Source organism: Solanum pennellii, chromosome 7 (assembly GCF_001406875.1).
Source record: "Solanum pennellii chromosome 7, SPENNV200".
Classification (NCBI taxonomy): domain Eukaryota; kingdom Viridiplantae; phylum Streptophyta; class Magnoliopsida; order Solanales; family Solanaceae; genus Solanum; species Solanum pennellii.
The window spans coordinates 72,337,028-72,348,691 of record NC_028643.1 but is presented as its reverse complement, the minus strand read 5'-3'; the positions used below and the strand labels follow the sequence as shown (position 1 = coordinate 72,348,691).

At 28.8% G+C, this 11,664-nt stretch overlaps 1 protein-coding gene across 1 annotated transcript; it reads left to right on the top strand.

Moving 5' to 3' along the window:
* Positions 1-839: 839 nt before the first annotated feature.
* On the top strand, positions 840-3,566 carry LOC107025251 (putative F-box/FBD/LRR-repeat protein At4g03220). The gene is made up of 3 exons (XM_015226046.2): positions 840-1,955; positions 2,597-2,782; positions 3,210-3,566. Exons 1-3 carry the CDS (start codon positions 840-842, stop codon positions 3,513-3,515), a joined length of 1,608 nt encoding a protein of 535 aa, XP_015081532.2. The 3' UTR covers positions 3,516-3,566.
* The last annotated feature ends 8,098 nt before the right edge of the window (positions 3,567-11,664 follow it).

Here is an 11,664-nt window from a genome sequence, read left to right as displayed (position 1 = left end):
TATTATTACTACTTAAATTCATCTTAAAGAATAGAGATTGGAGATCATATGAGAAAAATATGCCTTTTTAATCTGAGATCTCTTCGAGTTTAATGAAATGATCATAACGGTGTATTTTCTTCAATTATTTTCATCCAAAATAGGAACGTCTATTTAAATCCATTTTAAATGCATAAGCTGTCCATGGTTAAAAAAAAAAGAAAAAAAGAAAGAAAAGGGGGACCATGTTTTTTTTTAAAAAACTTTCATCGCAACAATAGCTTAATTATCATTAACACTCTTGATAAATGTCTCTAAAAATTATATTCCATTCTTTATAGTGTATTTAGGAGTTGATTGATAGAACGTATATTTATAAAATTGAATATATAGTGTATCAATAATATTGAGCTATGGGCTTATTTCTTATCTACTATTTGATTCGTTGTATTAAATTGAATACGATATATAAGAATAGAAATATATTATACTAAAGGTAATGTCTAAAATATGAAAAGTATAGTAATGTCTAAAATATGAAAAGTATATCATTTTATTAATGTCATGATTTATAATGTATACCAAACATAAATTTACAACCAAACGTTATACTAAAATTTAGTAACAACATACTATTTTTATTATGTTATACACCTTATAAATCAAAATGTTTTTGAATTGAAACAAACTCTAGCGTCCTTCCCGCACTAAGTATAGTAGTATTTCACTCTTTTTTAGAAATTTTTTTCTTCTTTTTTCACTCTTTTGAAACTTTCAAACTCTTAACTAACCCTAACAACACACTCTTTCATTTCATCTAAATTAGAGAAGAAAAAGGGTAATTCAATATGATATTTTAGATGAAGAACAAAAAAATCATTCTAATGGAAACAAGATCCGTTAAGAAAAAAAGGCTTCTTGATGAAATTTACGCGAGTTTTTCATGTGGTGAAGACCGCATCAGTGATCTCTCTGACGCGGTCATTCACCACATTCTTTTCTTCCTTCCAATCAAATCCATCGCCAAACTTAGCGTACTTTCTAAGCGATGGAGGCACATATGGCACACATTCCCAGATCTCGATTTCACAACAATCAATGTCCCATCAACATCATCTTCATCAGGTTATTATAACTCAACCTCAAAAGTCAGCTCATACATTCGTAACAATTACAAAAAATTCCACGCAAATTGTACTAGTTCCGGAGGTGCTGATTTCATAGATCAAGTGTTATCTTTTCGCGAAAAAAATTCAGGGATCAGAGTACTCCGATTTCGTGCAAATTTGAGTTTTTCACGTCTCAACGCCCTGATACGTGGCGCTGTTAAGCACAATGTCCAAGAACTCGATGTTGAAGTAGCCACTAATGATTATTTCAATTTTCCAAGAAGTGCTATAACTAGTGAATCTTTAAGAGTTTTTAATTTAAAGTCAAAATATCCAGGATTTAGGTTACCACCTTCATCAATTATGAAAAATGGGTTCAAAAATTTATTTTCATTGTCACTATCGTGTCTAATTATGTACGAACAACCTTCGTTACATGATTTATTCACGGAGACATCTTTCCCGTTGCTTAAAAAATTGAGTCTTGATGGTTGTACGGGGCTAACTTACTTACATGTAAGTTGTCGTGTACTCGCGAATTTAAATCTTGAAAATTGTTTTCAATTGGAGAATTTAGATATAATGTGTCCAAAATTGGAGAAATTGAGTGTTAAGAGTTGTTTTGATTCGTATACTAGTGGTACTGAGGTTAAGATTGTTGGTCCAAGGCTAAAAAGTATTGTTTGGTCGAATAATACTATAACGGACCAAAGTTGTTTGGAGGATTTAACTTGTTTGATTGAGGCTTTTGTTGGGTTTTTTGTTCTTCTTGAGGATATTGGTACAATGAAGCTTCGAAGTGTCAATGATTTCTTGTCTGGCCTCTCTCATTCACATTCATTAGTTCTTGAAAATCCAAGTGTTGAGGTATATTTTTTTATTCATTTACCAAGTTCTATGTTTTTATTTGATGTGTGATATTTAATTTTGGCCTCTTCTATACGTGTGACGTTTAATTTTGTCTCATAACTTGGTGTTTATTAACCTTTTCACTAGCATAGAAATTGTGTAACTCGGTCCATCAAGACTTAAAGCTATTTAGATTCGAGCCTTGATCTTTCATATGTTTTTAGTTCAGTTCATCGATCACTAGACATTCTCTTGTAAATATATGTTGATTATTGATTGGACCAAGTTGTTGTTACATTTACCTTAGGCCTCGTTTTGCTCGCTGTCATGATTTGAATTCTGATCTCTTTATTTTGTTAGACATAATCCTATAAATATTTATTGATTATTAGACCAAATTGTTGTTGTTAAATTTTCATTATGATCTCCATATTTTGTTAGACATAATCATATAAATATTTATTGATTATTCGACCAAATTGATGTTGATACATTTACATTAGGACACATTTTGCTCTCTACCATGATTTGAATTCTGATCTCCTCATTATTTTGTCAGCGATTATCCTATGAATAATTGTTACATTTACGTTATGACTCGTTTTACTTTGTATCGTGATTTGAACTCTGATCTCTCATGATTATATTTTTTGTTGCAGATTCTATCGAAGAATAATCACTTGGCAGGAATATCTCTGCGTCCTTTTAATGAACTAAGATCGTTAGAGTTGCACACAGGATTCCACAAACACAACATTCCAGGATTAGCAAATCTCTTTAGGAGTTCTCCAGCTACTAATACACTCATTCTCAACATTACCAATGAACACAACATTCAAAGAAGGGTAAGAATTATTCATTCACCAATAAAATATCCATCTTAATTGTTCGTACAAAAGAGTAACCAGGTACGTAAACCTAAAAATCACACCAATTAAATTATCTCAATCTTATGCAATATATATATACACTACGTTGTCAAGAACACTAGTGTCACGCTAGAAAACTATAAGTTTGGAGACTAGGGATGTGGTTTGGTTGGAAACAAGTTATCTCAGGATAAGTTATTTCATCATGTATATCTAAGGTATAAATGGTGGGATAAATAATCTCAGGTCTACCTAATACCTCCAACCAAATGCAGAATAAAATAGTCCCTATAACTTATACCTTATACCTCAGACCAAACGTACAAATCTTTAAACTATGAATATACATTTCTCATTACATTGATGTTTAGCCTCATTTATTTTGCCTTGTCCACATTTTCAGAAATGGAATAGGGACCTATGGCAATTATCAAACTCTGGTGAAGAAAGATTTTGGGAGTCACAAAGTAATGCTATGAATTCTTTCCTTCAACATCTAAAAGTAGTGAAGATACATGGATTCTCAGAGTGTGAAAGTGATGTTAGTTTAGTGAAGTTTTTGTTGAAGCATGGAAAAGTGTTGCAAGAAATGTTCTTGTGTGTAGCTGAGCTTTCCAAATCAAGAGACTCACTTCATAGAGAAAAAATCAAATCACAAATAATGGGGTTTTCTAAAGCATCTTGTAATGCTAAGATTGTGTTCAAGTAAACTTAGAGCTATGTATAACTTCCAAGTTTTAAACAAAGGGTAATTCTGTCATTTTATTTTTCAATTATATCAAAATTCAGAGACTTATTATGGTTGGACATTTGGAATTTCATGGTCATGACTTAATATACATTATTATCTCAATTGATGTAAATTATGTATCTTCTTTATTTTTCTTTTGCTTGAGTTTTTACATGTGGTATACTTTATTGGCGCGTGATTAAGCATGAATAAGGTATGTAATAAACACAATTAGGATAAAGTTTGGTATAAGTATGTAAAAGGAATTTGTCTAAACAAGCTCAGGAGATCAACTGTATTAAGCCTAACTTAATTAGTCTTAGAAAAGGAGAGAGACAAGGGAAATAGGAAGGGAGTCCAATCAAGATTTGTTATGTATCTCAAATACATGCAAATTACACTAAATATATGTATTTATATGCATCTGGTGTGATTTACGTGCATCTAGGATACCAGATACTACATAGGGAGAGTGGAGAGCGAGATGGGAGCTAGGGAGGTAAGTGAGATTTGTTATGTTTTCCCAGATACAGGCAACTTTCACATATAGCAAACATAAAATTCATATTTGTATGCTATAGAAAAGTTTGCATAATTGCGCTCCATTGCAAACTTATATATGTATAATTCGCTATACATATACAATTGAAGCGAATTGTATAAAACGAGAAAGAGAGAAATTATATACAATTTGAATTGTATAAAACGAGAAAGAGAGAAATTACATACAATTTGGATTTGTATAAAACGAGAAAGAGAGAAAAGCAAAAGAGAGACTTGTGCAGTGAAAAATACAATTGAATCGAATTGTATAAAACGAGAAAGAGAGAAATTATATACAATTTGAATTTGTATAAAACGAGAAAGGCGAAAGAGACTTGGGCAGGGAAATATTTGTATTGTATAATTATAAGTGCATAGGACGAAGATATATGTATTTGCATGCGTTTATACAATTTTCTCTCGCTCTATACAATTGGCAACACAATTTATACAATTCTATTGTATAAAGCGAGAGAGGCGAGCAAGGCAAACAGTTTGCTATGGAACACAAATAAATCAAAGGATAGCTACTATATTTATTTTATATTATTAGTTTGTCATTTTATACAATTATCCCTTCAATCTTATAAATTAATAATTTGGGTCACATATTTAATCCAGACCAATTCTCAAAGAGCTGGATTGGGTGGGCCAAATCTTTATTGGGCTAACTTTGCTAACCCATGAGTACCAACAGACTTATGGAGAAATCATCATATTCCATTCCAATTATCAACTGATATTAGTCAATGATCAGGAAAAATGAAGAACAAAATAATCTAATAAGCAACTCATATTGAAATTAAGATGAGACAAAAACCATATAAATAAGACCTTTATAAGTGATATAATAATTTTTGAAATTCACGGTGTATCAATCAGTGATATTATAAAATTTTTTAAAATTCACTCTATATCAGTTGAATTATTGTATATATCACTGACATAAAGCAAATTTCAAAAACTGTTATATATATCACTGATACAATACGAATTTCAAAAATTATTGTTTGTCTGATACAAGGCAAACTTCACAAACTGTAATTATATTTGGTAATTTCGTAAAATCTCTTTACGTTTGGTAAAATATAATATATACGTTTTTTTAATTAGATAATTAACTCAACTTCAAAAACTAAAACGAACATATAAGAAATCACTTATGACCTTTAGTACTATGTGAAACTCAAAAAAGTTACAAGACTAGAGATCAAACCAATGAATTCATGACCACTATTCATGCAACCAAAAATACTTGGTCAATATACATATTGGGAAAAATGAAAAGAAAATCCAATAATTAAACTACTCATGGTATTGAAAATTAATTAAAGATAAGACAAAAAAGTATAAGAAAAATATGAATGTGTGGTTACAGCTAGCTGTTGCAACAAATCCACAGGGACAATAAAACCATATATATTTGACAAGACAAGAGTGAGGTCAATTTGTCATATAGCAATTAGCAAAGACAATTGAGAAGAAACCAAGGAAGTTGTCTGATTTTTAGGTGGACATTACATGCATGAAAACAGTTGTACATTTTTTGGCTTCATGCATTTATAGATAAGTACTTGTGCCTATTTAATGAAAGCGTGCAACAAGTCATTTCTAACCAACAAAAATAAATATACAAAAGATAAAAGAGTCAATTACATATGTTTAAATGCTTTTCATATCCATTTTATGGTCCACATGTCGATTTGATTATTTTTTTGCGAATTTGTAGTAGCTGGTAAAATTATTGTTATAATCTGACTAGAAAGTTATGAGTTTGATATGTAAAAATACAAAATAGAGTTATACATAGTAGACCTTTGTGGTCTGATTCTTTTTAGAACTCTGTTCATAGCGGAAACTAAGTACACGAATTTTTCTTTTATGTTAATTTATTTTTGATCGATTTTAGGTGGTGAAGAGTTGTGAAGAGATTGAAAAGGAAGTTGAATATAACAAATGAAATAGTTTTTCAAAGGTTTAGCCAATTTGTACAAGTCTTCTTGTCATTAATTTCCTACACCTCCTCCCATTCTATTATGTTTTTTTGGGCAAATATGGTAATTACTTCTCATGTAAAAGCTAATGCCCAAGTTTTAGAACATTATTGGTTTCATTTTCATGGGCTTAGGGTGCCAAATAAACGGTTTGAGCTAAATTCGAGTGGGTCGTTTTTGAATTATACTATGTCGCACCCTTCAATAGCACATGAATAAAGACATTTGAGATCACCTTCTGTGTGATTCATCCTATGTAGACAACCGAAAAAGAAATTAAATAGCTGAAAGAATCGATAAGAAAAGAGACTCTAACTATTTGAAGGTAAACAAAAAGATATTAGAAATTACATGAGTTTGATATAGGCATAGTCGAGATGAACTAAACAATTAGATCACAATACTCGTATATACCAAATTTTAATTAATTCGTTTTTAAGTTCAAACAAAACAAACAAATTTATTTTTTTGTTTATTATCACTATATATTATAATACATCAAATACAAATATATATATATATATATATATATAATTTTGAAAACGGTTTCCATGAAATAATTAGATACATCAAAATAGTCAAAAAGTTATAAATGGATCAAGTGTGCAACAAGTGACAAGTCATTTCCAGAGAGAAAAATACAAAAAATAAAAGAGTCAATTTCATATATGTTCGATCAATAAAAACTTTTGAAGGTCCACATGTTTCATTTTTGTTTTAATTAGATCGATTTTATCTACCAAATAGTGAAAACATTGAAAGTGAAGTATATTGTTGAATATAATCAGTTAATTAATTTTGTTCAAGTCTTCTTGTCATTAATTTCCTACACACTTCCTGCCGGCCTATATCTACGTTTGGGCAAAGATGGTTAATTTTCACATCATCATTTGAATTCACTATTGTTGTTTGGTTTTAATTATTTTCGAAGGTCAGAAAATGATATGCAATAATTTCAAAAATGGGTAATTTTGAACGTTCAGTAAGTTAGTCTTCAAGTTCAAAAGTCAAAAGTTGAGCTTTATATAAATATGAGGCAAGCAAAATCAAAAGTTCAAGATCAACCATCTCTAAAGTCATTCTTGTAAATAATTGATTTGAATAGAACAGATCAAAATAGATTGAATAAATAAATTGTTCATCATCCAACCTTGTGTAATAGTTGTTTGAATTGAGATAAATTGAGTTAAACAGTTTAAATAATTAATCATAATTCAATTCATCAAATGTTATCATACAACAAATTCTTTTAAAAATAATAAATGAAATATTATAACAAGATTTCAAAATGAGAGTCAGAAGCCAAAAGAACAAACTTTTTCTTTTAAAATGCATAAGGGAACCTTTTATATTTTATATTTCCATTTATAATATTTTTCCTTTTCAATAAATAAATCAGACCACATATGAAGAAAACTAAATGTATACGAAGCAAATTATTATTCAACATAAGAGAAACTGAGAGACTTCTTGGATGATTAAAGGGAAAATTATATATAATAGCAAACTAATAACCTAAATTAAATGGAATAGCTAGGGTTTGATTTAATTGTGCTCCATAGCAAACGTTAGCTAAAATTTGCCAGCGTCTCTCTCCCAAAAATCTCGCTCGCCACTCTCCATTCTCGCTCGCCTCTCTCGCTTTATACACAGAAGTGTATAATTCTGTTTCTTTTTGTATAAAGCGAGAAAAACATATATCTTCTTGCTATACACTTATAATTATGCAATATACGTACATTTTAATTCAATTCAATTGTATGCAAAACAAATTATACAATTGCAGCGAAATAGGCCAGCGAATTATACAATTTAGGCCAGCGAATTATACAATTGTATATGTATAGCAAATTATACAGTTTTATGTTTGCTATGTAGCGCAATTATGCAAAATTTGTTATAGGATACAAATATGAATTTTTTGTTTGCTATATGTGAAAGTTGCCCTTCATTTTATTTGTATATTTGATATAAATTGATCGAAGATAAAATTTAAAAAATGATAAAATTATGAATTTAAATATATTTTGATATTTACATTACTTAAACTTATGACATTAATGATAGTTGAATCAGGTCAGCACGAATAATCAAATTAATAATGTCCTAAGTTCTTTTTTTTAAAAGAAAATATTTTTTAATAGAAAAATATTATTTTATATCAATACCATTGAAATAGTTTAAGATAATCATCAATGGCAGCTTTTTGCTCATTTCTTTTTCTTTTTGAAATCTAATTAGTTAATCTCTTAAAAAATTATTTATAACTTATTAAGTCTTCTTCGTAACATGGAAAAGATTTTTGGATAATTTCTTTCATTACTTCATTGTTTTCTCTTCTTAGTTCATTCAATAAACAATATAAAAATTAATTGAAAACAAACTTTAAATCATGTACCATTATATGCATTTCGATTTATTTAAATAATATTCAAAGTTGATACTGTTAAAAATATTTGTACTTATTTCAAATAAAAAATCTCAGATTTGTAAAATGCATTTTAAAAAAAGAAAAAGAAAAAAAGAGAAGTGAAAAATCATTATAATTTTTATATGTGAAACATGTAATAATTAAGTTATAGAAGAATAAATATTTCTAAAAATGAACTGACATATCCACAGATAAAAGTTAATTATTACTCGACAACACAAATAATTTAAAATAAAATTATGTCGCTTCCCCTACAACAACTTTCTTTTATTAATTTTTTTTAAGGAATCATTGCTCTTGTAGCGATTTTTAAAATATATTTTTTATGAAATCGTTGATTGAATTTTAGACGTCGCTAACGTTGTTACAGTTGAGAAAGGCTCTTGCTGAGTTGTCTGTTTTGGTATTAAAAAAAAGTTTAATGACCCTTTATCTATTTTGAAAGAAAAAAGTGACTCTTTTAGCTCCGAACTCTTCAAAAGGAGTCAAGTTAAGAAAAATTTGAACGGAGCAATATAGGCTGAACTAATATAAATAAACGAATATTTTTAAACAACTTAATGTAGTTCTTTTACGAGTATCATCTTTGACATTCGATATTCACATTGGAGTCTGACTAAATCGAATTTACATTAGATAGATTTCTATTCGAGGAAAAACACTTCTTACCAAAAATCTCAAACTCAAGATCTCTGATTAAAAAAAAGCAATTTCATCAAATGCACCACATACATTAGTGATTAATGACATAAAGTATTCCACTAGACTTAAACCTCAACTACTTTCTAAACAGTTTTCCTCTTACTTTATATGGACAAGTATATATACTAGTATTATCCTATGTTTATTCAACTTTATCTTGGAAGAACAATTATTATCTACATCATAACTTAATAATAGATGCTGAATATTTTCCAAAATGTAGATAAATATTATAACTATTATTAGCTTTGTGAACTTAGGATTCTACTTAATCCAACTAGCTTTATCCCACTATTTCTTTTTAATCTCTAGGAGTTCAATTATTATATTGATCAATCACATCAACCATCCTCTAAAGATGATTGAAAATGGACATAAGTCTTGTTTTCCATTTCGTGAATAAAAGGTAAAAGTACAAAACCAATTATTATACACAAAAAAAATCCTACCAATTCAACTAAGTCCTTATTAAGAAAGTATATTATTAGGTGATGAGTAGTTACATTATTCAAAATTATATATTTTAAGTATAGAGTGAGACTTTGCTTTAAGATGTATTATTGCTTTATAGTACTATTTGGCGCATGAAAAGAAGTGAGACTTTGGATCAAGATTGAATTATAATATGTGTATTTAGGCATATCTTTTTGGAGTAAGAAGACAATATTTTTTCCATAAAAGTAGATGAAAAGTTGCTCAAGCAAACTTAAAGGTGATAACTAAATTTCTATATCAAATGCTAAAAGAAGTCCACATTTGAGATTTTAAGTTATATAGTAATATACACTAACAATATAAATATATTTATACTAATAATGTAGTTCAATTTGTGATAGAAAATTAGTTTAATGGTATTTGACTAGACAAAAAAATTATGAAAGAAACCTATGAAACTTTTGGAGGTAAAACAAACCATACAATTTATTTTAGTTGTAATTCATTATATTAAAGGTAAAGTAGAATGTTTAAAGTTAAATTATTATTTACTGTTAAAAAAGAAGAAGATATTTTCATCGTCCCAAGTTATTTGTTATGTTTGTCTTAAAAGTCAATTTAACTCATTTTTAGGCTAAATTATATTAGAGCAACTTAATATTTTATATTTGAAGTTTAGATATATAAAAAGTATATGATGAATAATAGAAGTTTGCATATTATAACTCTCAAAAAGCATAGTACGACAACTAATATAATATAGAAAAATATTCTTTTGAGATCGACTAAAAATAATTGTATATAATTATCTTATACTAAGTAGTTATTAGTCGTTTGGTCATGCGAAATCATATCAATGATATGTTGTTGTGAGATGGAATTAGTGTTTAGACATGCAATTTTACGCTGATTCCATCTCATGATTCCATATCATGAGATTGTGATTCCGTATTCTCTAAAAACCATGATATGGAATCATATGGGAATATCATATCATGATTTGAGATATTTTAATACGAAAATTGATCCACAAGTTTATATTTTGTTAAAACAACCTCACACTTATATCTACTAACCATTTATTTCACATGTAAATAATATTTAAAATCACATCATTACTTTTAAAATTTATTTATTCTCACTGACATATAATTTTATTATTCTAACCAACATATAGTCACTTTAACTCACACTTTACGATTGTTGAGTAATAAAATCTTGAAGAGCTCGTGAAAGGTGTTTCATTTTTACTCAAATATATTGATGAGAAGTGAAAGTTAGGTTGAAAGTTAGATTGAAACAATTACTTAAATGGAGATCAAATAATTCTGTAATAATTTATTATGCAATTTTATATTTTTTTGTTTATTTGATAAAATAAACAATTGGGACTATTTTAATAGTTTTAGAACTTATGAGATTTTTATATTTATAAGTAAATGTATAAAACCAAAATTTCATATCGCAAGTCCAAACAAAACTTTAATATCGTCTTATGATTTCATATCATAATATCATATCATGATTGTCACGACCCAAAATCACGAGTCGTGATGGCACCTATGTTCCCAACCAATAGGTAAGCCAACCAACATATTTTAACAAACTTAACTAACTAATAAGTGAAAAGACAACAAGTTGCCAAATCTCCAACACTGAGTTCTTTATAAGTACGAATGCGGAAAACTGAATAAAATTACTCCCCAAGAATTGGTGTCATAAGTACAAGAGCTTCTAGAATACGATGCAAGTCTGAAACTAAAATGACAAATCTAACTTAAGGGATATCCTGTCTGAATACTGAATAACAGAATATGTAAAGATAGAGGGAGGTGTGGGCCACGGAACAGCCAAGCAGCTCACCACAACTCCAAGAACTTCAAGCCGGACTCAATTTGCTCCACGAGATGTGCTCCTACTCGGAATCGAATCTGCACCACAAGGAGTGCAACAAGCGTAGTATGAGTACGAAACCACGTGTACCCAGTATGTCTCATTGACCGACAACGAAGAAGTAGTGACG

Excerpts from the sequence above, each read along its gene's own strand:
- LOC107025251 (XM_015226046.2), top strand. The coding sequence starts at position 840 with ATGAAGAACAAAAAAATCATTCTAATGGAAACAAGATCCGTTAAGAAA. Across the intron at positions 1,956-2,596 it reads TTGAAAATCCAAGTGTTGAG|ATTCTATCGAAGAATAATCA; the intron begins GTATATTTTTTT and ends TTTTTGTTGCAG. Across the intron at positions 2,783-3,209 it reads AACACAACATTCAAAGAAGG|AAATGGAATAGGGACCTATG; the intron begins GTAAGAATTATT and ends CCACATTTTCAG.